Below are 27268 nucleotides of genomic sequence, written 5' to 3'. Positions count from 1 at the left end.
AACATGCTTAAATGGCAAGGCAGTGGGAAACATACACTTGGCCGAGGAGACTAAATACTAAATAAAATAAAATATATAATTTATAAATTACCAAAACATCCCTAACACACAAACAACTGACCAAACGCTTGACTAATGATTACAAATGCGGCCCCTAACACTATGCAAGTATTAGGTGAGGAATTCTCGAGTCTTACTCTACCAACCCCCAGCTGTGCGGCTGCTTGGTATGCATAGAGATTGTTGGTGAGTTGACTGAGTTCCTCCTCTTCTTCTTCTTGTTTGTTCACAGTTCACCGTTGCTATTGATCGATTTTAACAAATGTCATTGCCTTCCGTACAACTGAAACAACCCAATAATGTCATCACCTGCAAAGGTATGCTAATTTCTGTAATGTGTTTAATTCATTCATACACAGTTTGCTTCGTCGTAAACATTTTACATATCTACTTTGTCTTCTCTAAATCTAAATTTAAAAGCTGCGGTGGCATGGGGACCTGGAAAGCCTTTGGTGATAGAGGAAGTGGATGTGAGTCCACCTCAGCCATCGGAGATAAGGATCAAAATTGTCTGCACCTCTCTCTGTCGCAGTGACCTCACTGCCTGGGAGTCCCAGGTACTCACTCCTCTCCTTTTCTTTCCTTTTTTCTTATGATTCAAGTAATTAATGTGTATATAACTATATATCATCTTTGTTATGCATGCAAGGAAACAATATAATACATGCATATTCGCACGATTAAACACCGATACAGCAACAGAATTAGGAATTGTGAATTCAAAATTGGATAGATTGAATTGATGTTCGAACGGATATTATTTTATTTGAATCTTTAAGCTGGGGAATCTTTTAATGGATAGCTAAGAAGCTGAATTCAAGCTCCAAGTGACATCCTGTTTACTCTAATGAAGTTAGACTCCATTGTATAAAGGGGGCTGAACTTGGGAATGAGAATACTGGTATTTCACACTCCATCTCCCCCTGCTGTTTTGCAGGCTATCTTTCCTCGGATATTTGGGCATGAAGCAACAGGGTCAGTTTTCTCCCTATTTCATCATGTATTTGCTTTCCTCTCAACCTCACCCCCAAGAAAAAATTTAAAAAAAAATAAGAATAAAAATAAAAAAGAGGCAGAGAATGTTACAATGCATAGCTTGTATTGTGAGGATGATCAACTACTTCTACGGTATTCGATATTAGTGCATGCTTCTTTATCTGCTATTTGCAGGATTGTTGAGAGTGTTGGCCAGGAAGTGACTGAATTTACAGAAGGGGACCATGTGTTAACAGTCTTCACTGGAGAATGCGGAACATGCAGGCAATGCATATCGGGTAAAAGCAACTTATGCCAAGTACTGGGTTTAGAAAGGAGAGGTGTAATGCATAGTGATAAAGGGACACGCTTTGCCATAAGTGGGAAACCCGTTTATCATTATTGTGCAGTTTCAAGTTTCAGTGAATATACTGTCGTGCACTCGGGATGTGCTGTCAAAATCAACCCAATTGTGCCTCTGGACAAAGTATGCCTTCTCAGTTGTGGAGTAGCTGCAGGTAGAGTTTTACATTATCATATTGACATTAAATCACAATTTCACATGATACATGATCTGTTCTTTCGATGTGTACGTATATACAGACACGCATACATAAACACACATTGAGTAGAAATTAAGATTTCTTATAGAGTAGAAGTTCCTATCCAATGGCCAAACTAAATGAGCTGGCAATAACAGTTCAAATACTAAAATGTGAATGAGAATAAGTTGTGACCCAACAATGTGGATATAATTGTAGGCTTGGGTGCAGCTTGGAATGTTGCTGATATATCTAATGGATCAAGTGTGGTGATATTTGGTCTCGGAACCGTAGGCCTCTCTGTATGTGCAGACTTGTTACCAGTGTTACCACCTCTTTTTTTTTTTTTTTTTCCAGCAAGAATAGTAGTTGAGCACCATAGTTAAGAATAACGATTTCTTGAATGATAGGTTGCACAGGGTGCTAAGCTTAGGGGCGCATCAGCAATAATTGGTGTTGACACTAATCCTGAAAAGGAAGAAAAAGGTATTTTTGTTTTCCTTTTTCTCCTGTCTCGAGTTCTCTGGTATGAGTCACCATGTATCTTTCAGTAAGTAATGCATGATGTTCTTATTGGTGCAGCAAAAGCTTTTGGAATTACCGAATTTATTAACCCCAATGACAGTAAAGAACCTGTTCAACAGGTAATTGTTAAAACGAGAGAAAGACCAGATGCCTCAAAATGAATATTTATCGTGAGAGAAACAAGAATTTAAACATCCAGCCTGTCCAATGATGGAACTCTTAATTTTATGTTTAACCAATTTGAGACAATGGCGAATTGGTTGAGGTGATCGGAATTGTTGTAATCAGCTTACTCTTGCAGGTTATTAAGCATCTCACAGGTGGAGGGGCAGATTACGCATTTGAATGTATAGGTGACACAGGAATGGTAACTACTGCATTGCAGGCATGTTGCGATGTAATATTCTCGTATCCCAGTTTTTGATCTTCTTTCCTAAGCATATTTCAGCTTTTGCTAAAGAAGTTTTATTCACTCAACATTGCTTCAATCTTTTTTATATGCTCATTGTTTGAAGGGATGGGGATTGACTGTGACACTTGGTGTGCCAAAAGTAAAACCAGAAGTATCTGCTCATTATGGAATATTTCTAACTGGAAGAACATTGAAAGGGTCTCTTTTTGGAGGATGGAAACCTAAATCTGATCTCCCTTCGTTAGTTGACATGTACATAAAAAAGGTAATACCAACCAGTGAACTTCATTAGGTTATTTTTTGTACCGCAAGCATGTTATTTCAAGTGTCAACAGATTTGATACCAATTGGATTATGTAAGCTTTTGCTAATTTTACGAAATTTACCTGCAGGAAATCCAAGTTGATGAGTACATAACACATAACCTGTCATTTAAAGATATCAACAAAGCTTTTGATCTGATGAGAGAAGGGAAGTGTTTGCGTTGTGTTATGCACATGGAAAAGTAGTTTCTCTTCTTCTATTATATGACTAACGGATAGAACAGCATAAGTTGTTTAGCCGCATAACTGGAGTTCTCATCAAGTTACAAGTGGCATGGAAGTGTGTATTCAGGGAGACTATCTGTAATCAATCCATTTGAGTGTTTAAGAAAAAAGAATAAATTCATTTGAGGGCTTTTAGTCCTGCTCTGCTGTTAAAGTTTAGACTTTATTGCAAATATGCATTCTTATTGCTACATTAGCGAATTTTAGCTGGTTGGCTACCTTGTGTATTTTACTCATACTGTATAAAGAACAGCCACCATCTTATCTGGCAAGTTTTATTATTTCTGAAAGTTGAAATTCTTCGGTGCAGTGACATATCTGATGCATAAATGGAAATCAAGTCATGAAGTGGTAGGGCTCTTTTTTCTTTTCTTTTTTGTCAATATGTAATAGTTGGCTACCTAGTTACATAATAGCGGACCAATGATCGACTCACAGATGAAGTTGGTTTGTCATTACATGACTTGGTCTAGCTTAATGTATTAATGCGCCAAGTGCAAACCCTTCAACTTCATCGATAAGAATATAAGATGTATTGATTTGGTTTTTACATAGTGCCTAATGTGTCCAGACTATTTTACCTCCTCTGTTATGCTCTAAAAGCGAAACCTAATGAACCGATACAGATTTATGGAATACAGCTTCTTTGGATCTCAAAGACATTGCTTTGCGAACAGGAATGATGGCTTCGGCATCACTTTATGTACATTCAACTGATGCTAATGCTATTCAACATCATCATTTTCACTCACATGGCACTATAGCGTGCAAGGCAGGGCTGAGTACACTCCATATGACGCGTTAGAGTTTTAATCTTTGACTAAGCATGTGCACAGTGCTCTTAAATGGGAAATTGGTGAGGGGATGAAACTCAACTTTTTTACTTCTTATTTACTATTGATCAAATGAAACTCTCAGAATGTAGTGCAAAATAGGCCCTTCGTTTCCTGCTGCTTTGATTTTTGCATCAGACTCCCACAAGGTTTGTTGGATTGCTTCTCGACTTAGCTTAACTACCCGCAAATAGCTGGCTTTTGTAAATATATGTTGTTGCGAGTAGGTGAGGAAGGTGATCAGACAGCCAAGGCTTTCTTTTGTTTATATGCGTACGGATTGAAATGTAAATACACCTGAAGAAGAAATAAGTTTACTCTCTTCTTTTCCTGGGGTCTGATCATTGCATTTAGTTTAGTAGTGAAATCAAGTTAAGGATACCGATGGCTGATCATCAAAGAATTCATCCTGCTGTGGATGTGGAGGCGCCACCATCACCAATAGTGCTGCCTATGGTGCCTCATGGACACCAGAGTTCTTCAACAATTACACAAAAAGAGATGAAAGAGAAAGGTATAGGTACTAGTCCTGTTGATCAACAGCATCGCCCTCCATTAGGTTTACGACCATCACAAGTTGCGCGTGCCATTCCTGTAATCCCTGCAGAGCCGAAGCAACCAGAAAAGAGGAGCTCATCATCTAGTTGTTGCAGATGTATATGTTGGGCACTGAGCATCCTTCTCCTTGTATTGATCATAATAGGAGCCACCGGTGGAATACTTTATCTCATCTTCCGCCCGAAACTTCCAAGCTACTCTGTTAATAGCTTGAAGATAAGCGATTTAAGGCTCAATTTGGACATGAGCCTATATGCCAAATTCGACGTGAAGATAACAGCTAACAACCCAAACAAGAAGATTGGGATTTATTATGAGCAAGGTGGCCGGTTGAGCGTGTGGTATACAAACATGAGGCTTTGTGAAGGGGCACTGCCAAAGTTTTACCAAGGTCACCAGAACAAAACAGTACTCAATGTGGCCTTGACTGGCCAAAACCAATACGGAAACACATTGATGAATGCACTGCAACAGCAACAACAAACTGGAAGCATCCCCTTGGATCTTAAGGTTGATGCACCTGTAGCAATTCAACTGGGGACACTGAAGCTCAGGAAGGTCAGGATCTTGGGGCAGTGTTTGTTGGTTGCGGATAGCCTCACCGCTAATAATTTCATTAGCATAAAAGCTAATAATTGTAGATTTAGATTGAAGCCTTGAGTTAATTTAGCACAACTGAATCTTCAATTTTGGGGATTGGGATAGGGAGCTGTTTCAATTTTCATCCTATGTAGTATTTTAATCTACTTACTGAGATGGAATGTTTGATTATTTTTAATCTACGCAATTTACTCCATTAGTGCATTTAATTTAATCGAGGCCAGAATAATGCCATTTTGTCAAATATACACACGTGAGCCACTCCTAATATAATAACTAAATTCTAGAAAGATAAAATAGTTATTGACTATGACATAAGATCCCAAATGATGAAGGAGCAAAACTCTAAGCTTTCTGACTATTTCAAGTTCCAAGTTCCAGCTGATCCAGCAGGACAGTTTGAAAATGCCACAACCTGTAATCAAGCAGATCTTCAGTGATCAAAATGGCCCTTTATAACCTAGTAAAGCAAACTTAATGGTAGACAAACTGGGCAACAAACTTTGAAACAGATGGGAAACAGTTCTTCAAACACACCTTCGATCAAACAAGCACCAGTTAAGCTCATGGACTTGTTTATTTCTTTATAAATTGTAAAGGTTAAGCTATTGATGAATGCAGATACAGACCCAAGCTCTTAAATTGTAAAGTGGAGTAACAATACCTGCCATTACTATCCAAGTAAGTATGTTTCAGTTTTTAATCTGAAGACATCACAGAACTAATCACCAGTTAAAGCCCGTGGTCTGTGCTCAATGGTAAACAAGGACATCCCTGCTTGTGAAACCGCTCTCACAAATGCCATATTAGCTGTTACAGTTGGAGCACGCCAATAATCACCAGTACCAAAAACAACCTTATTCTTCAAAGCCAGTTTTCGAGTGGTCGGAAGGCTCATCATGCGTTTAGAGGGACTATCAGGAACAACTCTGTACCAAACATAAAGCTTGTTAGTGTGGGATAGAAAATGATTAAAAAGTATATTATACAAACACACACACAGAGAAAATCCAAAACTATGGAAACTACTAACCAAAGGATGTTCCAAACTTAGGGACTCAGGTTCCAGTGAGGTAAGGACTGGCATAACTAACCCTTAGGGGAAGTCAATACTGAAAGAAGCATATAAAAGATAGTATGACAATATCCTCACAGAGGTAGTTTAATGCTTGTTATCCCAATAGCCCAAGACTGTCCTCATTACTGAGCTTTTATCTTTTCCCTCTTACAGGTAATCATTTAATGTGGGTTATTTACTTCCCAATATTCAGAAATATTACAATTTGGCCCTCCAGCGTAAGGTTAAAACTTAAACAATCAATGCAAGAGTTTGTTCTATAGGACACCATTGTATTGTTTTGAATTAGAACATCTTTAGATGAAAGACAAAAGAAATCATATTGCTTTGAATATTATTATTTATTTCCTTTTGAAAATTAATGCACATAAAAGCAAGTGTTCGAGAAAGAAGATAAACTGGTCAGAACTTACGTGAGATACTTTAGTAGGTGACTAGCTCTCAACTTCTCATTAGGCCCTCCAAACATTGACACTAATTCCTTGAACTCTGAATGAACGCTTTCACAAATAATACCTCGCTTTCCAGATATTGAGCAACTAAGTTCAACAAGAATTGGATTCTGAATTTCAGACATCACCTGGCAGAAGATCAAGAAACGTTAAACTGGATGCAAAAGAGGTTAAACATGCATATAAATGGTCCCTTTCCGTCTGCACAATAGTGACAACCACAGGAAACATTATAGGAAAAAAATCTACTCAACATAACATAGGAGTTGAATTCATGTATAATTAATGGGGCCACTCATACTACTTTAATAGTTTGGAACAAAGAGTGATATTTTTCTTTCATTTATTAAACTAATAGATGGCAGAAGAGAGAGTGAAAAAAAAATTATCAGAAAATTTATATTGAACTTGTGTTAATTGATATGATAAAGCTTGTTAAGTGTAATAATACCAAGCATTGTGCTTACATAGTTTACGGTCATGCAATCAGGTAAAGGTGACCGCATTGATAAACACCAGACTAGGAATGAAGAAACAAAACCCCAGACTAGAATAGAATGAAGAAATAACCTGTCCAATCACAAACTCATAGTTGCCCTTAAATCGCTGCCTCAATTCAGTTTCTGGAGTAGCCAAAAGTTTCTCTGTACCTCCATTACTAATACCCGAAACAAGAGCAATCAAAGCAGTTGTACCAAAGTTTACAAGATGGCAGTCACCCCCTAGTTTAGGTGTCTCCGTGTTTTTCACATCCAAAGAGAACAAGTTGAGAGAAGAGAATGCTGGAAAAAATGGTGTGTGGTCCTCTAGGATTTCCCAGTTGGGGCACGAGTCCTTGAAAACAGCATCACCACCAACCTTTATCTCAAATACACATGCCTCCTGATATGTTGTGGCAACTAATACATTAATCCAATCACCGGCTTCCTCCATGAGATCAGTGGCCCCAAATTCATGCTTGAGTTGATGAGATAGGATGGTGCTAAGTCCATGTGAAAAGAAAAGAATAAGTGAGGAAGGTTTGAGTGCGAGAGCAGAGCGGGCGGCGGCCCCGGTGAGTTGCTGAATTCGGAATTGCAAGCCCTCCTCCTTAGTTTGGGATTCATTCCTCCAAGTAATGTATTTGGGATTTCTATGAGATACAATAATCCAGACTGGGTTCCTATTGAGAGTGCAAACTATATCAACATGGACATGTTTGAAACAAGTTTTGGGAGACAAAGGAATAGGCTTGCAAACGCGAGAAACCCCGGTGATAAAAGGGTGCTGGAGAATGTGAACAACTGCCTCGAGGTGGCCGATATTGACACTGCCAGATTACAAATTACACTATCACATATAATTCAAGGGTGGGTTACTGGGTTGGTTTGTTTGTTTACTTACCTGAGGGGAGTGGAGGAGGAGGAGGAGGAGGTGGAGCTGGAGCTGACGCGGGAGAGGAAAGTGAGTTCAGAGCGAGCCAACTTGAGGAGAGTGCGTTTGCAAGAAGCAGTGATTTTGGTCAATCTCTCTATTCTCTCTATTACATCTCCGCATCTCTTCTTCGCATCTCCCAATTCCATCTCTCTCACACTCGCTCTCCTCGTTTCCCAAATTCTCCCCTCTCTCTCTCTCTTTCTAGAACCTATTTATAGAGACCTTTTTTTTTTTTTTTTTAAAGGAGGAGACAGGTTATATCAAAAACATGAAGCATACGTCGTCGTTTCCGATATAAATAAAAGGAAGACAAAACAGCAGCTGCCCTAATTTGGTGTCTCCAGTCTCTCGCATCCTCCTCCTCCTGCTGCAGTCTGCGATTTAGGTACTCCTCGCCTTGTATCAATTTGTTGTTTTGATGATATGTGAGGGGAAATTGGAAGGGGCTTGCACAATTAGGGCTGCTTTGCTTTATTTCATATTCATCATGTCATTGTCATTGTCATTGTTTTGAACGTTGCAAATTGTTATTGATGTTTCCGTTTGTCTAGTATCTCGTTTAGGCAAATGGCTGCGGAAGAGGACTCCCTCGAAGAAATCGTTGCGGCACGAAAGGAGAGGCTCAGAGCCCTCAAAGCTGCACAGCAACTGTTAAACACTCCAGATGAGGACTCTGCTCAACTTGAAAGTAACACTAACGATGACCAGGAAAAGAGCAATGAAACTCCTGATGGGGATGAAACGTGAGCACATCCTCTTGTTTTTTTGCTTTTCATGATTTTTTTCTGATGAAACGTGAGCACATCACTTACCTAAATCACCTCGCTTTTTCTTTATGCATACATCCATCACTCCAACGTTTTTCTTTATGATTAAAGTTTTGAGGCACTGCCAATGAATGCGTGTGATTTCTGGAATTTTTGTGGAATTTGGGCTACTATAACCATAGATTGCATACTATTATCACAAGTACAGGAGTTGTGTTTGACAAAAGAGTAGATCTTGTCAATACCATACACAAAAGAGACTTCTTCTTTGATTTTCTTTGTTTGAAAAGCTACGTCTTCACTTGTTTTCATGTATTTTTAGTTATAATTTGTCTTTTCTCATGAGATACTTGACTGTGAATTATCTTACAAGTTATTTTTAGCATGTTTTCGGTTACACGTTTTATAGGATATGCACTGTTCTTCGTTGCCTGTAAAATTATTGTCGATGGTATTTCTACAATAATGCCTTGACATTTAATTGTTGATTTTTGCACTAGTACCAACATGAAATTCCGAAATTATGTTCCTCATGATAAGAAGCTTCAGGAAGGGAAGCTAGATCCACCAAAACCATCCAAGTTTGAAGACCCTGTTGCAGCAGTGCCTCCTCCATCAGAGAAGAAAGAGGTGCCTCATTACTTAATGACTAGCTTCTATGCATTTCTGTTCCAAAAATTATCCCTTATGTTGACATGTTTTGAATCTCAATCTGTGTTCAGGACCCATTCGTGAATATTGCTCCTAAAAAACCAAACTGGGAACTTCGTAGGGATGTGCAGAAGAAGCTTGATAAGCTTGAAAGGCGAACCCAGAAGGCAATGTGTAAACTTATGGGTAAGTAACACCATTATCTTATTAATACTTTTCCTCTGTTGAAAACTTAAATGGATTTATTGGTTGTCTAGGGGACGGTTGAATTGGTTTTTATAGCGTGAATGCTGTTCTAGCATTTTTTTTCTTCTTCTTCTTCTCCTCCTCCTCCTTTTTTTTTTTTTTTTTTTTTTAACGAGAAACAGAGTATTTGATCTTTCATTTGTCTTCTAATCTTCTTTGATATTGAGCTCTTTTTATATTTTCAGTTATTATTGACTTATTTCTCACCAAACTTACTTGGTTGTTAATGTCTGTCATAGTGAACTATTTTATTGAACTTCAACTGGTGGCCTCTTGGATCCTGTTGCATTGTGTAGGTTTTTTTTTTTTTTTTTTTTTTTTAAAAAAAAAAAAAAACCATGAGTTTGAGGTGCCTCTGCATCAATCAATATCTAGTTCTTTGTTTATCTGCTTGTCACAGACTAGACAGACTAACAGTACACGAAAGAGCAGGTTGGGGAACATGGTTGGACGAACTGCATACATTGCATCCTATATCCTATTTGCATAAGAATTTTATCTGGTAAACAGATATATAATTATATTTATTTTGTTCGGTTTAAACATCTTGCAAGTCCTCTATTATATGCTTTTCAATTATATTTTCAGTCCTATACTTCTTTTTTCTTTTCTTTTTTTTAGGAAAATCAATTGAAGTTCTTATTCTTGTCTGTTACCAACATGTTCGTTACCTCTCAGTTTTACAATTCAGTCATCAAATGCTTCATCTGGTGCTCTGTGTCATAGATTGGATGTAAAACTCACTTGACCTTTTTTTTTTGGTAGAACAAGAAAAGCAGAGGCAACTGGATGAAGACAGCATCAATGGTGCAGGGGACTAGTGTTAGAAGTTCAAGAGTTTACTTTACACATAAAAGAGGAGGCCAGTACCAATGAAGAATGAACTTGATTCGAGTCTGAACTAGTGGAGTAGAGTTATATTGTATTAGTTGAAGTAAATTGAAACTCCTATTAGATATTTGATGGATGAGCGTCCTGTTCTAAGCAGTCTGAACTTTGAGATGACCATTGTAAGCAATGCTTATGTGAAAAGCTGTTGGTTTACAGCGTTTCTTTCGTGTAAAACTGAAAACATGGTAAAATATGTTTGGTACGATAATACGAAATTTCTTGGTGCTAGAACCTAATTGTTTACTGCTTGAAATCCTTCTATTATCTTTCAAACCCCTCATGTAGTTAAATCTAAATTAAAGGCTAAACAGTGACAGAGAATTGTGTTCGACTCTTTGTACTGGCATATCAATGACCGGGAATTTGCAAGTAAATCATTCTTCTGTCCCCCGAAGCAGCCAATTTACAATTTTGCAGACATACAGCTCATAATGAATGGGAGGAAGAAGAAAACAAATTTATAAAGAAAAAGTAGAAGGGAACAAAATGCCACCTTTTACATTACATAATCCACCTGATTTTGAATGGTCATTCATTGACCCCTCTACTTCTGTAATGCAGAAAATTATCATACATCGACTTATTTCCTGTCATTCCTGAGCTGGTTGGAAGCTGTAGGTCCCCTATTTGTGTGCTCCATGTTCCAAGAGGGATCCACTGGAGGAAGTTGATATTCGTCGGGTTTCAAGGCCAGAGCAAAGTCAGGCAATGTCGGTGCCGTCTCCATGATTCTGTAGTCAAGACACCCAAAATTAAACTATCGATATACAACACTGAGATCGCAATTGGGTCCCAAGAGTGAAAAAGAAGTTAAATTTGGCATAATATTCTTAAGCTGGACTTACTTTGCATGAGAGTACAGATCACGGTTTATTCGCACTTTGCTTGAAGTATCTTTTGGGATTTTCTCAGATAGATATTTCATGGTTCCCCAAAGTGGTGGGTTTCTGCATGGTGTTTACTAATTAAGCACAATTGCTGATTGAAAAAAGGATTGTGAAAGAAGGAAGCATATCTAACTAAGAAAAATCAATCTTATAATTACCATTGCTAGCTGCAAGACAATAGACCTTCACACACACACACATGAACACTAACTTCAAGAAGGGAGTTGTGAAATAATCTTCACTAGTATACCAGTTTGCTTATTTCACAACATTAATTAAACAGTTATCTTAGGAGAAAACTTTCATGGCAATTGGAATTTCGCAAACTTATTGCTGTGAAATTAACTGCTTGTTTGACCACTTTTCCAAGATTAAGCAGATAATCAGATCAAGATAAATGATTCATCTATCAGCTTAAACTTACAAGTAAACCCCGCCTCTACCTACCTGGACAAAGGAGAAGCAGCATTAAATGCCTCACATGCCTTCTTACTTTCTTTAAAATACTCGTCTGCTGCTTGCAAAGCAGCTACAGCCATTCCATGAAATTTTTCTGTGTTACCCTCATCGAGGATTAAACCATGATAATAATATGCTGCAGCCTGTTTATTATTTGAGGAAAAAGATGAGCTTCTTGCAGCTGTGCAAATTATAAACTTCAATTATCATAATGAAATCAAATACTAAAATAGTGGTAGATCTCTATCAGCTCAATCAACCTAGGTAATCAATGAGCATACAAGACTCTTGCATGAGTAGTTGAGTTTTTCAAGCTTATATGTAATTTTAAACTAGATATCAAGCTTAGAAATCAAATAAATACTTGATCGTTATTCGAAAGTTCTGATGGAAAGTAATAACTTTACTGAAAGAACCTATCGTGGTAATCTTCTATACTTCTACTTGACAAAAATCAGAATCTACATGACAAAATCTGACATAAGGTAAGACAAACCACATTAAAAATAGAAACAGGGACCGGGTTGATAATCTTTCAGAATACACTGTCAAACAAGCCAATAGTGTAAACGAATCATTTTAAGTAAAAGAAATCCAAAAAAAAAAAAAAAAGCGAAAGCTTCATGTAAATTATGATTTTGATTTCCTTATAACGAGAACCTGGGAAATACTATCCTTGTAGTGAAAGAAAAATTCAGGAGAGACAATAATAAGCAAGGAGAAAATACAATGAGAGCATAAACAAGAAACTGCTGCATACCTTTGCCTCAACATATTTCCACTTCACAAAGAGTTTATGCTTTTCACCCCAACCATTTAATAATGGAAGATTCATAATGTTATCTTGAGCCTGTAAAGCATATGGCATAAAGAAAGAATGATTCACCAACCATGACATGATCAACAGACATATAATGTACTGAGATGATAGATACAATCATCAGGAAAATAGTGAACCATTAGAATTAACTTCTAAAATACGGCATGTAACTGATACGGAATAAATAAAAACTCCTCACAACATACAGTGGATGAAAACAGCTATAATAACTCGATGTCAGTAAAGGAAAGAGGAAAATTTGGAAATCTAGGAAAAATAATGACAAAATAAGAAGAATTATAGAGATGACAATTGTTCTAGACAAAAAGAACCAAATACAATTAGGTCCGGGGGAGTGTGGGCTCGTGGCAGATGTCCACATGCTATGGGGTGGTGGTCCCGCTTATGGGGTCAAATCAATAAGTTCTAAGAAGAAATATTTGAATATAAATCTCATCGACTTCATAAAAGCACAATGGGCATGCATATTCATGCATTATACAGGCATGAAGATGCATAACCCAAGTCAAAGCGACATTACAAAATAACACTGATTAGGGCTCGTGGCAGATTTCCAGCATAATGGGCATGCATATTCATGCATTATACAGGCATGAAGATGCATAACCCCTAAGTCAAAGTGACATTACAAAATAACACTGATCACAGCAAAAGATAGTATCTAGAACCAAACACACACTCAGTAGTAAATAGAGCAGACATGTTGAAATGGGTAGTCTTCTCAAGGATCAGTAAAGCAGAGGGTATAATCTTTGTTATCAATGCTTTCTAAAGGTGGTGCTTGTAAAATTTTTGATTTGGTTTTCACTGCATTGGAATAGATCCCATGAGGAGGTTTTGGTATCTCTGCAAGACTCCTCCAGATTCAGGCCCTACAATGATGTAATCTGGATAAAGTAGTTCTGTAGGTGTGATGTTCCTCTTTTCAACTGACAAATAGTTGAAAGTGCACATTCTTAAAAGATGTGAAGCCAAGTTGGCAATAAATATGTACAGCAAAAGAACATGAAGAAAAAGGGGATGAACAAGGGAAACATAGAAAATTACTACAAATATCCCATACTTTGATGACTTTTATAATCAATAATGGCACATCAACAATGACAAGAATTTCTTACCTGCTGCCAATACTTTACCATCTCACATGCAAGCCTTCGCTTCACTGCAAGAGTGGCTTTTGTACTATCAATTGCCATTCCAAGTTGAATATCAACACCCTACATTAGAAATTAGAAAGAGTAAGTCCCAAAAAATCAAAGCAAACAAGAAAGAGAGTAACAATCATGAAATATCATAGATGAAGAGACATACATTCCGAACATAATTTCATATTTGAGATTCCAGTATTGAGTTTTATAGTAGGAAAGATATCTAGATTCAGGGTCAATTCCTGTTTTTTTTTTAAGTCTACAGTGAAAGATGTAGATTTAACAAAAAAAAAAAAAATATTGTAACCACAGTTAGCAAGCAGGATATTGTGTTTTACTAGTATACTACACAGTTAGATGGCTGATCAATTACACAATGTTTGTCGGATTTGTCCATTCAAAGGAAGTTACTACCTGTCCTAGTGCTTGTAAGCAAAGAGCTCGAAGAACTCCCTCTGCTAGATCGACTGGAAGGTTTCTCCTGCATCAAGCAATAGTCTTAGTAATGACAGCATAAGAAGATCATGATAACCACATGGATGCAAGATTCAACGTAAATCTTTTGTTGATACGAACTTGAGCTCAGAAGGCAACTGTGGGAGAACATGTCGGACAGCACAGTCAAGGTGTCCTGCAGCCTTCAGGAATATATCAACAGAAGCTCGTCTACTCTCTGTGACAAAACCACAAACAATGAAACCTTCAAATTAGGACCAGCAAACAAATGAAATCATGCCGGGCGCAAACAGCATTGACTAATAAGTTGACTGATGACTAACTACTGCTTGTACAAGTCAAAACTAAGCAAAAACACCACAACATAACATAAACAGGAGACCTTTCAGTTGTTTCGGGGATCTCTTTTTAAGATATCAGGATTCTGTTTTTACGGGTTTGAAGACTCTCATGAGCTTAGTGTACTCCATAACTATAGCTTTTACCTATTTGTCATTGGTTCTCATGTCATCCATACTAGGTTTCAATCAAATCTGATACTTAAGAATGACCATCAGCAGATTGAACCATGTAGATGGAAGACAAGAAAATTAGATGAATATAATCTTGCTACAACTTCATTCAAAGCTCTATATTTTATATCAAATAGGATAAGTGGAATAACATACGCAAATAAAAACCATGTGAAACCTGCTGTGGATATAAATACAAATAAAAAAGGTATTGCTTGTATGACTGAGAATGAGGACTAATGCTCAGTATCTGCTACATGAATCTGTCCACAGGATAGATTTCTTTAAACACTCTATATAATCAGCAGAACAGCTTACTGCACTCTCATTCTAATCTCAGAAAACTGTTTCATGCTATACACTGCAGCTTTCTTAGAAAATTCTCAACAAAGAGAAGACTTTGTTACTATTAAAGGTCCGAGCTAACTGTAGAAAGATCCAGCAATACTACTTTCCTCCATTGGCATAACAAGCAACATTAAGACAACAAATGAGATGATAAAATGAAAAAAGACATGATTAAATTGCCTATGGCTCAGTCTCATTCAATGATATCTACCTTCTGATACTTTTGGCTGGTGACCGTCAGCAGATGTTCTCGGAAGAAGTAATAAGTTAGCTTGTGATAATGATAGCATTGCCATTAAATGCAAAATTGACATCACCTCGTACCATCCATTAGACATAGCTGTTTCCTGAAAAATGGTTCATTCAAATAAAGCCAGGTTTCCTGTGACAAGATAATGGAATCTCAACCCTATTTAAAAAAAGAGCAAAAGAGCAAAGAAAAGAAAAGAAAAAAAATAAAAATCAGTATGATATGTCGATCTCCAACATGCCCACCTCTGCATCATCCTCTTGATTTACCCACACAAATTGAACCTTGTGTTGTAGCTGGCTTCCTTCACAAGAGACATAAGAAACACACTTAAGGATTTATCTAAACATGTGGACACAGTTTTATGAGATGAATAAGGCAGAAAATTTACCATCTTTCATTAATCCCAAAAGAACAGGTAAGTAATCCTCGAGAGCCTGCTGGAGATCAGCTAATGTTGAACCACCTGAGGAGAAGAACTGATTCAGATATTGAGATACCTAAGTTGACATGTTATTTGGATGAAACAACAAATTGTGTTTATGACTAACCGTGTTGGGTTCTTCTCCTTGTTCTTGTGATTGTAGGACCTTCTTGGCCAGCCATTACAACTATACGAGTTCTTAAAGCAGATAGACGTTCTACTAAACTCTTGGACAAATGATCACCAAGTGACTGAGAGAAATCAACGGGTTTAGGTATTCGCAGACCAGGAACATAAACAGAAACATCACCGATGTTTGATGGCCTCCTCCTATTTCCAACTGTATCTTTCGGTGTTGACACCAGGCATCCCATGTCCTTGTATTGTTATATCTGCCAGCTCAAATGAAATTTAGTCGATCAGCACCAGCACCAGCACCATTGAAATTGAAGCTGTATATGCACATGCCATCTACTTGTGTATGGATATGTAAAACCTCTTCAGACGGAAGAGTGGTGATGAGAACAGAATGCAGGTAATAGACTCCCATACGAAAGAGAAATGAAAGTTCAAATACAATGGTGCAAGGAATGCAGGTATATGTCACAAGGAAGGTGGAGCATAAACGGTAATTAAATGTCAACCAACAAAGTACACAAGTATTAGGTTTTGCTCACGAGCAACACCGAAATGGCTCTGACTAGAACTCTCCTTGAAAATTACTAGCTAGTGTTAGAATAGGAAATTAGGAGGAAATCTCTCCATTTCCAAAAGTAAAAACTAGAACTAGACTAGTTTGAAGTGACGCGATTGTCAAAAATTGAACGAACCCCCACCTCGTCGTCTCTGAGTGAAGACGGTGAAGCAAGAATCATGCATTCAGAAAAGTATGTTATAATTTTCTTTTAAAGGCAAAAGAATCACAAGAATGGCATGAGCCATGACGTTGGAGAAGAGTTGGAAAGAAAAAGTGGTGTCCAAACTTAATAAAAAGACGGTGAATTCTCGTGCAGATACGTTGAAATGTGTGTACTGAATTGGCATTTGTAAACCCTTTTCTCGAGCTCCAGATTATATGATTGATGAGTAAAAGAAACAAGCAACCCACAGCATACAATTACTTGGAAGTAATACCAGATTGATTGAAATATATATATCAGAAAATGCAAAGCAAGATAATCGATCAGAAGAGCAAGCAAAGAGTAGAATTGGACTCACCGGATAGATAACAGAAAGAGATACAACTCCAAGTTGTGGGCATCAAAGGTCTGAAGAAAAACCAACCGTACGGCCCACAATCATCCCGGCGGTATGGTATGGTATCAACTAGCAAGATCGCAGAGTTGAAAAAAACGAGTAAACCAAAAGTAAAATTGTTTTCTTTCTTTTTTATGGTTGGTACTAATCAGAGGGTATTGGAAAAAAACTCTAATACCATTACCGGGGGGGGGGGGGGGGGGGGATTGGAAATTCTTTGTTATTGGAAATTGCTTTAAGCTTATTCGATCGACCTCAACACTCGACAGCATAACATTACTATTATTATTATTATTATTGGGTTGGGTATATACACAAATCGGTGGAAGTGGAACTAGATGTATTGTATATATCGGCATCCTCAGCAGGTCGCTTTCCTTTCTTTTCTTTTCTCTCTCAATTTTAAATTTTTTATATTTCCTTTTGTTAAATAAACAATAGCGTTTGAATGGCGCCTGAATCCTACGTCAACACCAAGTGTCTGTTATTCTTGTCATTTCTTCGTGTTTTACTACCCTTTTTCACTCCCAAAAAGACTCGAGATTTTACCACCTTCCGAATCTAGAAATATGAATTAAAAATTATCAACCAACTGTCCGCCTTCTCTTCTTTCCCTTTTCGAATCAACCACCTCCCTCTTTCTTTCTTTCTTTCTTGACAAACGTGATGACTATTGATCAACAAGTGTCAACAACTCCTCATTATTGGGGGGCAACGCACACACTTTGGTTCCAATTATGGGGAGCTGTGTCCGTCCCTATATCTTCAATTAAACGCAAACCGACATTAATCTCTTGGGCTCGATATAGTATTCTAAATTCCAAGCAAGTCCATTCATTCATTCTCCTCTCGGCCGGAGAACGACCAGCTTCAACACAGCAAGTGAGATGATGTGCAAGAATAATGTACATAGTCTGTGTGCAAGTTATTTTATTAACTGGATAAGTTTTTCATTTTCGAATACAGGTAATATAATGATATTTGTATTGAATTTGACTTTAATTGAATAGGTGGACAAAAAGTTGAGAAGCCCATTGTGAAGGTGACGTTGGCAAGAAACCTATGTTAATTAGGATATATATGCATGCTTAGGTTAACTAGGATATATATATATATATATAGAAAATTACACAGTAGCACCAGACCAAAGATATAAACACAGAAAACCCACCTTCAAATAGTTTTATACAAATAAGGACACAAGCCCAGGCCCAAAACCTAATAAAACAGGCCTGGCTCCGAATGTTAATGGAAAATGACCAAATTGCTCAGTTTTCATCACAATTTACGCGCATGCCACTGACATAATACGCAACAACCAAAAAATCCCAAAACCTAATCAGAAACCCTAAAACCTCCACCGACGGATCCAACGCAGTAGCAACGTAAGGTTTTCTTCAATTTCGACGGATCCAACCCAATTTCTCTCTCCCTCTCACCTCTTATCGATCCAATCCCTCGATCCCATGCAGGCACAATTCGATTCGCCATTGTCGCCTGAGATTCAAACCGGATTTGATTCAGTTTGGGGTTTTGGATGTGATCCGTGTGAAATCGGAGACAAATGGCTTACCTTAGGAGAGCGGATTTGGACGGAGATGGCAGGATCAGCGGAGCTGAGGTCGTCGCTTCCTTTCAGGGCGCCAATTTGCCCAAACTAGTTCTTGCTCAGGTTCGTCATCCTTTGGCTTTAATCTTCAAATTTGATTTGTTTCTCAACATCTGGTATTGTGGATTATTGAGCTTGAATATCGGAATATCATAGTTGATAGTGAGTAGGGAGATTTAGAATTATGTCTGTCATTTTCGAAGCAACTTCACAGTCACTGGCTTGGAAAAATTGGAGTAATTGCTTGGTTTGGATTAGTTTGTTATATACATTACCGCATTAACGACGTGAAAGAGTTGGAGGAATTTTGATGCTGCTGTGTGTTTGTGCTTATTTGGAGTTGTTACCACTGAGTCTATTGTTTCCTTTGCAATTCAAAATTTTGTCTGGTACTGAGAGTTTGAGTAGCACATGATTTTACATGGCTTGGTTTAGTACATTGTATGAGACAGATTGGAAAAATATATTTTATAGTAACAGAGATAATTTTTTATATGAGCTAATCTCAGTTCGACTCTGTTTTGGTGCTTGTTTCTGCATTATGTCTAGAACATCATGATCTTGTACTTTCAATATTTCACAATATTTGAACGACCGATTGACATTAATGTTGTTATGGAAAGATTGTTACAAATGCAATATAGTTCTTACATGGCTCCAAGTATACCACGTAAGCTATGTGAGCTTCTATCTCAATTTCTATAAAATTTCATTACTTTCTGTACGTCTTTGGTTATCAATTGATGCGGTGCTTTTTCCAGAGAAGCTAGGATATGGTATATATAGAAGGTGAAACCATGTGAATGTGATCAAGGTAGGTAAATAAAGTTCAAACAAACAGATGTGTTTAAATAAGAACCATAGGTACTATATATCTAAGGTGCATTGCATACATAATATGATTTGATCTGCTACTGTTCAAATTGAAATGATCTGCAACTTTATAGTTTATTGTTTATGTTAATGATTTGATCTGCTACTGTGTATAGGTGCAAAAGGGAGATGGCACAACAAAATCGGTGAGAAGAAAAGCTCGGGCACGTAGAAAAAAGTTTCCAAGCACAAGAGTAAAGAGACCAAAGCAGAAAGAAGTGGAACAAGAAAGGGAAGAAGAAGAGGATGAAGAAGAGGAGGAAGAAGATGAGAAGGAACAAGACGGGGGAGAAGAGGACAATGAAGTAGAGGAGGAGGAAGAAGAAGACAACAATGGAGCAAGAAACAAAGGCAAGGACCAGAAACAATCATATTGCCAATACAAGTGCAATATGATTATGAGTGCAGCGAGTGCAGTTGCAGGATTAGACAATGTCGAGTGCAGAAGCAGAACACGAGTACAAGTGCAGTAGCATAACTGGACGAGTATGAGTGCAGCGAGCGCAGTAGCAGGATTGGACGAGTGCAGTAGCAGTAGCAGGATTGGACGATTGCAGTAGCAGGATTAGGCGATGATGAGTGCAGTAGCAGAACACGAGTAGAAGTGCACTAGCATAATTGGACGAGTATGAGTGCAGCGAGAACTTGATGAGTATGAGTACAACGAGTGCAGTAGCAGGATTGGATGAGTGCAGTAGCAGGATTAGGCGATGACGAGTGCAGTAGCAGAACTGGACAAGTATGAGTGCAGTAGCAGGATTAGGCAATCACGAGTGCAGTAGCAGAACACGAGTACAAGTGCAGTAGCAGAATTAGGCAATGAGATGAGAGTAGTAGGAGAATGAGGTTTTGTGAAGTAACATAAATTGATTATTCTCAAGAAAAAAAAAAGAGTAACATAAACGGATTGTTCTAAAAGAAAAAATAATAATAATAACATAAACGGATTATTCCAAAAAAAAAAAGTAACATAAACGGATTATTCTAAAAAAAAAAAAAAGTAACGTAAAATGATTATTCTCAAGAAAAAAAAAAGTAAGATAAAAGGATTATTAACCACGTGGTGTGGTGTGTTGGTCGAACGGCCTAGTCTGGAACCCCCAGGTCTAGCGTTTGAATCCCAGCTTCATCCCGTGGCCAGCAGATTTGAGGGATCCTTTGGATTCGTGCGTCTGCGATGCAGTGGATTAGTCTGGCTTTTGCAGCAATGTTGGTGCAGGTGTCCTGACGCTGGGATACCACTGCATGAGTGTGTGAGTTACTAACAGCTAACTACCTGATCACAAAAAAAAAAAAAAAAAAAGATAAAAGGATTATTCTAAAAAAAAAGGGGTAAAGGAATTAGAAGTCAAAAGCAATAGTTAAAGGTAAAAAAGTAAATTAAATCATGACATGTGGCAAGTGGAGAGCAGATTGTCCTTATTTGTAAGATTTAATAATCCTTGTAAAGGAATTAGAACTCAAAAGAAGAAGTTAAGGGTAAAAAAGTAAATTAAATCATGACATGTGGCAAGTGGAGAGCATATTGTCCTTATTTGTGAGATTTAGTCCTTATATGTTTAAATCAATCTTTAATGGATGTATTTGTTAAGTCATTTTTTGTCAATAACTTATATGTAATTTGTTAATATATATATGCTGCTGCCGCCAGTATGATAGATAGAGAGAGTTAACTACGTTATTGGTGTATTGGGATTTTGGGTAGGGTTTATTCTCAAGCTCTAATTGTATTCTCTCCAATTGATTATAGTGGAATTTCTCGCCGGCTCCGAAAGTGGACGTAGCTCAATCACATTGATTGAGTGAACCACTATAAATTCTTGTGTTCTTGTGTTTGCTTTCTTTTTCGTTGTTCGGTTGCTCATCTAGTTCCATATCAATATTGTGTTTGTTACGCTTCCGCACAACAAACTGGCATCAGAGCTCTGGTTCTGAATTGGGAATTGATTCATTGATTGGAAATCATGGTTGACGAGAAAAACAAAGGGGCTGAGTCTTCAGGTTCTTCGCGTTGGTCGACTTCCAGGCCATCAATTGGTAATGCCAAATTTGAAGTTGAAAAGTTTAATGGCACCAACAATTTTGGCATGTGGCAGTGTGAGATGATGGATGTCTTGTGTCAACAAGAATTGGATATAGCTCTGGAAGATAAACCTGCAGACATAGATGATGTGGAGTGGGCGAGAATTAACAAGTGGGCTTGTGGTTCTATCAGAATGTGCCTTGCTACAAATCAGAAATTTTTTGTCATGAAAGAAACTTCTGCAAAAGAGTTGTGGAAGAAATTAGAAGACCAATATATGATCAAGAGTGCTGAAAATCGGTTTCACCTGAGGATGAGGCTTTTTCGATTTAATTATCGACAGGGTGTTTCTGTGTCTGAACACGTCAGTGATTTCAATAAGATACTTGCAGATTTGGCTAATTTGGATGTGCAAATTAGTGATTTAGGATAAAGCTTTGTGTTTGCTAAATTCTCTTCCTGACGAGTATGAGCATTTGATTACAACTTTGTTGCATGGAAAGAATGATGTGAAATTTGATGATGTGTGTAATTCATTGATAAATAATGAGTGCCGAAAGAAAGAGAAGCAACTTCACAATGTGTCAGGTGAAACACTTGTAGTAAGGGGCAGATCTGATGAGAGAAAACCTACTGGAAAAAGAGGTAAATCTCGTTCCAAGTCAAGAAGTAAATTTCCTGCAAAAGATGAGTGTGCTTTTTGTCGCAACAAAGGTCATTGGAAGAAAGATTGTCCTAAGTTGAAGAACAGAGGCAAGAAGGGTTCTGAAGTGAATGTTGTAAGAGATGATGAAGATGACCACTTTGATTTTGCTTTGAGTTGTTCATCAGCTTTTGAAGATTTTGAAGAAGATGAGATTGAGTTTGCTTTGGCTAGTTCATCTGCAGTTGGTTATTCTGACAAGTGGATTATGGATTCAGGTTGTTCACATCATATGTGCCCTAATAGGGAATGGTTCTCTACTTTCAAGGAGTTGAATGGTGGAGTAGTTTTGATGGGAGACAATAGTCCTTGCAGAACAAGAGGGATTGGTACAATTCGTCTCAAGATGCATGATGGAGTAGTCAGAGAGTTAACTAATGTCAGGTATGTTCCAAATTTGAAGAAAAATCTTATCTCTTTGGGAACTTTAGAATCAAAAGGGCACATAATTACATTGAAAAATGGAGTTGCTAAAGTTGTCTCTGGTTCGCTTGTGATGATGAGAGGTGAAAGATTCAGAAATTTGTATTTTCTACAAGAGAGCACAGTGACAGGTGAAACAACACTATCTGAGACTACAGATGATGATGATGCAGACAATACAAAATTATGGCATATGCGTCTTGGACATTCTGGTGAGAAAGCAATGCAGGGATTAGTGAAGCAAGGTCTATTGAAAGGTGCAAAGACAGAAAAATTAGAATTTTGTGAACATTGTGTCTTGAGTAAACAAACTAGAATTAAATTTGGCACCGCAGTTCATCAGACTAAAGGTACTCTAGATTATGTTCACACTGATGTATGGGGACCTACCAAAACTGCATCTTTGGGAGGTAAGCATTATTATGTCTCTTTTGTTGATGACTTCTCTAGAAAAGTATGGGTGTACACCATGAAACATAAAGATGAAGTCTTAGATATATTTGTGAAGTGGAAGAAGATGATTGAGACTCAAACCGGTCGAAAAATTAAGAGGCTTAGGTCAGATAATGGTGGTGAATACAAATCTGATCCGTTCTTAAAACTATGTCAAGATGAGGGCATTGTGAGACACTTCACAGTTAGAGAGACACCACAACAGAATGGGGTGGCAGAGTGCATGAATCGAACTTTATTGGAGAAAATTCAGTGTATGTTGTCTAATGCTGGATTAAGCAAAGAATTTTGGGCTGAGGCAGTTGTGTATGCAAGCCATCTCATTAATCGGTTACCTACTGCTGCACTTGAGAGAAAAACTCTCATGGAGGTATGGTCTGGTAAACCTACTACTGATTATCATTATTTACATATTTTTGGTTGTCCTGCTTATTTTTATGTCAGGGAAAGCAAGCTTGATCCAAGGGCCAAGAAAGCTATATTCTTGGGATTTAATGAGGGTGTTAAGGGATTTAAGCTTTGGTGTCCAGATGTGAAGAAAGTTGTTGGAAGCAGAGATGTGACTTTTGATGAGGCTATTATGGTTGATCAGAATAAGCAGAAAAATTCTGAAGAGCAAAGAATGACCGTAGAGAGTTTGCAGCAGGTGGAGTTAAAGAAAAAAATTGTTGAAACTCCAATTGATCCAGTGAGTCCTATTGTTGATTCAGATGATTTAAATATTGAGGACATGAGTGTTGAAGTAGAGGCTCCAACCCAAGATCCTACACCGCAAGATGGACCAATTGCAACTACAAAGGGAAAAATGAATGCTCAAAAGCCAGCTTGGCTTAATTATATGGTGACTTATGCACTTCTAGTTACTGAAGAAGAAATTTCTACTACTTATGAAGAAGCTGTCATACATGCAGATTGTGTAGAGTGAGAAAAAGCTATGGGTGAGGAGATGAAGTCTCTTCACAATAATAAAACATGGGAGTTGGTTCAGTTACCGCATGGGAAGAGATCAATTGGTTGCAAGTGGGTGTTTGCTAAAAAGGAAGGATCACGATACAAGGCTAGGTTGGTAGCTAAAGGCTATGCACAAAAAGAAGGAATTGACTACAATGAGGTATTTTCTCCTGTTGTTAAGCATTATTCTATTCGTATTTTATTGGCCTTGGTTGCACAGTTTGATCTTGAGTTAGCACAGCTTGATGTAAAAACTGCTTTCTTATATGGTGAATTAAAAGAAGAGATATATATGACTCAGCCAGAAGGATTTAAAATTACTGGTAAAGAAAATTGGGTCTGCAAACTGCATAAATCATTGTATGGTTTGAAACAATCTCCAAGGCAGTGGTACAAGCGGTTTGATAAATTTATGTTCGGTCAGAAGTACACTCGGAGTCTTTATGATCCATGTGTTTATTTTCGTAAGCTACAGGATGGGACTTTCATTTATTTGCTCTTATATGTTGATGATATGTTAATTGCATCTAAGAGCAAGGTGGAGATAAATAAATTAAAATCACAATTGAGTGGTGAATTTGAGATGAAGGACTTGGGAGAAGCTAAAAAGATTTTGGGCATGGAAATTGAAAGAGATAAATCAAGAGGCAAAGTTTGTTTGTCACAAAAGCAATATTTGAAGAAGGTACCGCATCGGTTTGGCATGAATGATAAATCTAAACATGTAAGTACACCTCTTGCCTCTCACTTTAAGCTTAAATCTACTATGTCTCCTAGCACAGATGATGATATGAAATATATGGCCAAAGTTCCTTATGCTAGTGCTGTTGGTAGCTTGATGTATTGTATGGTGTGTACTAGACCGGATATTTCACAGGCTTTAAGTGTGGTGAGCAGATATATGCATAATTGAGGTAAAGGTCATTGGCAAGCAATGAAGTGGATTCTACAGTATATTCTTGGTACTGTGGATGTTGGATTGGTTTTTCAGCAGGATAAGACGAGTCAATGTGTTGTTGGATATGTGGACTCTGATTTCGCAGGTGATTTGGATAAGTGCCGATCTACTACAGCTTATGTGTTTACTCTTGCTAGTGGACCGGTGAGTTGGAAGTCAAATTTGCAATCTACAATTGCTATGTCGACTACATAAGCTGAATACATGGCGGTAACAGAGGGTGCAAAAGAAGCAGTTTGGCTTCGTGGTTTGCTTGAGGACTTGGGAATTATTCAAGAATATGTGGATATTTTTTGTGACAGTCAAAGTGCTATTCATTTAGCAGAGAACCAAGTTACTCATGCTCGTACTAAACATATCAATGTCAAATTTCACAAGATTCGTCAGATGGTGGAGGATGGTGATGTTCAACTCCTCAAAATTGGAACTGCAGATAATCCTGTTGATATGTTGACAAAGTCGGTTCCATTGAGCAAGTTCAAGCGTTGCTTGAACTTGATTGGTATTTGTAGAATTTGAAATTCCCTACGGGGATGTTGGAGCAATGATTGGTTTTGAAGTTCTACTTTGGAGAATTTACATCAAGTAAAGCTAAGGTGGAGATTATTGAATTTGGCTTTAATTGAATAGGTGAACAAAAAGTTGAGAAGCCCATTGTGAAGGTGACGTTGGCAAGAAACCTATGTTAATTAGGATATATATGCATGCCTAGGTTAACTAGGATATATATATATATGCTGCTGCTGCTGCCGCTAGTATGATAGATAGAGAGAGTTAACTAGGTTATTGGTGTATTTGGATTTTGGGTAGGGTTTATTCTTAAGCTCTAATTGTATTATCTCCAATTGATTATAGTGGAATTTCTCGCCGGCTCCGAAAGTGGACGTAGCTCAATCACATTGATTGAGTCACTATAAATTCTTGTGTTCTTGTGTTTGCTTTCTTTTTCGTTGTTCGGTTGCTCATCTAGTTTCATATCAATATTGTGTTTGTTACGCTTCCGCACAACAATTTGGTGGTGAGCAAAATCGTTCCCAAAAATTTTGGTTAATGTAGAAATTTGACTAGAACACTACTTGGCCAATAGCATGTGTACGTGCTAACTGTGAATAAAACTCACTGTTAGTATATTAAAACACATGAATTGGACATGCTAATGTTGATAAGTTAAGTGCATCAAAAAAAAAATTGTTGATCGTTTTTAAAAAAGAAAAAATGTTGATAAATTAAGAGGTGTGATTGGTATGGGTAGTAGTTTGCATATGTATCTAGTTTTAGACTTTTAGTTGACTAAGACATGACTATTGTGTCATAACATATGAATAAGACACTCAAAAAGGACATGAACTGATATATAGGACCTTAGTCGTCGCCAAATTTCTACATATATAGCAGCTGTCATTAGCATTCAAAAGTATTTGATTCATATAGTTAGTGCAAAAAAAGATCAAGTTTCCTTCTGGATATGCAACTCATTCCACAAAACACCTTACATGGTTACACACCTATAGTTACACGTTGAGAGCATCACATATGTTCGTATATTATTTGAATGATTTATGTTTTGATACTCAATTAGATACGTATCTCTCATTAAACAAATTTCAATATCAATTTTAAGACTCAATTAGACATATATTTCGTTTGTGTTTCATCTTATGAGAATCATTCATATACATTATATGCTCTTCAAGCTTTGAAGCTTTTGGGGTTATTTGCTTATCTCTTTCTAGTGATTCCAAGTATTCGTTTCCTTTTCGGTCGTCTTCTGTTGCAGTTTGATTCTGGACTTTGGGGATGTGGGCGCAAAACTAGTGACAGTGAGACGAGACAGGCAGAGGCCCACAGGAAGGCAGCTCCATAAGCCCACCGTCCAAGAGCTCTATGGCTTCCACGTTCATGCATACGTGGCGTCGCCGAAGCATGTCGTCACTCCTCATCATTATCTATGTCCACTCTCTGATTTGCCGAGGCCGGTGACTAGGATGAAAATAGGGGAGGAAATATCTGATTTTAAAATTGATGTATGAGGAAATCCAACACGTGGCAGCCCGGAAGTTTTCGCCTTTTCGGGTAAGGTTGTGGCAGTGTTTGGTTGGTATGCGGCTGCTAGAGAAATAGAGAATTAAGTGCACGCAA

At 37.7% G+C, this 27268-nt stretch overlaps 5 protein-coding genes across 7 annotated transcripts; 3 read left to right on the top strand and 2 right to left on the bottom strand.

The window, feature by feature from the left end:
- The first annotated feature begins 167 nt into the window (after positions 1-167).
- On the top strand, positions 168-3263 carry LOC133743435 (alcohol dehydrogenase-like 6). The gene is made up of 10 exons (XM_062171377.1): positions 168-377; positions 481-617; positions 998-1035; positions 1231-1553; positions 1797-1879; positions 1988-2063; positions 2160-2221; positions 2404-2499; positions 2618-2779; positions 2907-3263. The coding sequence occupies exons 1-10, from the start codon at positions 323-325 to the stop codon at positions 3021-3023; spliced, it is 1149 nt and encodes a 382-aa protein (XP_062027361.1). The 5' UTR covers positions 168-322; the 3' UTR covers positions 3024-3263.
- Positions 3264-3887: 624 nt separating this feature from the next.
- LOC133706655 (NDR1/HIN1-like protein 6) lies at positions 3888-5233 on the top strand. The gene has a single exon (XM_062132197.1). It carries the CDS (start codon positions 4280-4282, stop codon positions 5111-5113), a length of 834 nt encoding a protein of 277 aa, XP_061988181.1. The 5' UTR covers positions 3888-4279; the 3' UTR covers positions 5114-5233.
- A 101-nt stretch (positions 5234-5334) lies between these two features.
- Positions 5335-8224, bottom strand: LOC133706653 (uncharacterized). The gene is made up of 5 exons (XM_062132194.1): positions 7967-8224; positions 7154-7892; positions 6545-6711; positions 5718-5982; positions 5335-5468 (listed from the first exon to the last, which is right to left on the bottom strand). Exons 1-4 carry the CDS (start codon positions 8143-8145, stop codon positions 5775-5777), a joined length of 1293 nt encoding a protein of 430 aa, XP_061988178.1. The 5' UTR covers positions 8146-8224; the 3' UTR covers positions 5335-5468; positions 5718-5774.
- A 14-nt stretch (positions 8225-8238) lies between these two features.
- LOC133706656 (uncharacterized) lies at positions 8239-10807 on the top strand. 3 transcript variants are annotated; one of them, XM_062132198.1, is made up of 5 exons: positions 8239-8384; positions 8551-8742; positions 9267-9396; positions 9489-9603; positions 10096-10184. In XM_062132198.1, the coding sequence occupies exons 2-5, from the start codon at positions 8567-8569 to the stop codon at positions 10167-10169; spliced, it is 495 nt and encodes a 164-aa protein (XP_061988182.1). In that variant the 5' UTR covers positions 8239-8384; positions 8551-8566; the 3' UTR covers positions 10170-10184. The 3 variants fall into 3 exon arrangements, with proteins under 3 accessions (XP_061988182.1, XP_061988184.1, XP_061988183.1); XM_062132200.1 differs by lacking the exon at positions 10096-10184 and adding an exon at positions 10429-10807 and having other exon boundaries at positions 8243-8384; XM_062132199.1 differs by having other exon boundaries at positions 8254-8384; positions 8563-8742.
- A 179-nt stretch (positions 10808-10986) lies between these two features.
- Positions 10987-17338, bottom strand: LOC133706654 (uncharacterized). The gene is made up of 12 exons (XM_062132195.1): positions 17098-17338; positions 16007-16271; positions 15847-15921; positions 15701-15759; positions 15417-15552; positions 14466-14562; positions 14304-14370; positions 13860-13958; positions 12661-12750; positions 11889-12043; positions 11400-11501; positions 10987-11285 (listed from the first exon to the last, which is right to left on the bottom strand). Exons 2-12 carry the CDS (start codon positions 16251-16253, stop codon positions 11135-11137), a joined length of 1278 nt encoding a protein of 425 aa, XP_061988179.1. The 5' UTR covers positions 16254-16271; positions 17098-17338; the 3' UTR covers positions 10987-11134.
- Between the last annotated feature and the right edge of the window lie 9930 nt (positions 17339-27268).

This window comes from Rosa rugosa, chromosome 4 (genome assembly GCF_958449725.1).
Source record: "Rosa rugosa chromosome 4, drRosRugo1.1, whole genome shotgun sequence".
Classification (NCBI taxonomy): domain Eukaryota; kingdom Viridiplantae; phylum Streptophyta; class Magnoliopsida; order Rosales; family Rosaceae; genus Rosa; species Rosa rugosa.
Note: the sequence above shows the minus strand (reverse complement) of the source record. Positions and strands in the feature narration are given on the sequence as shown.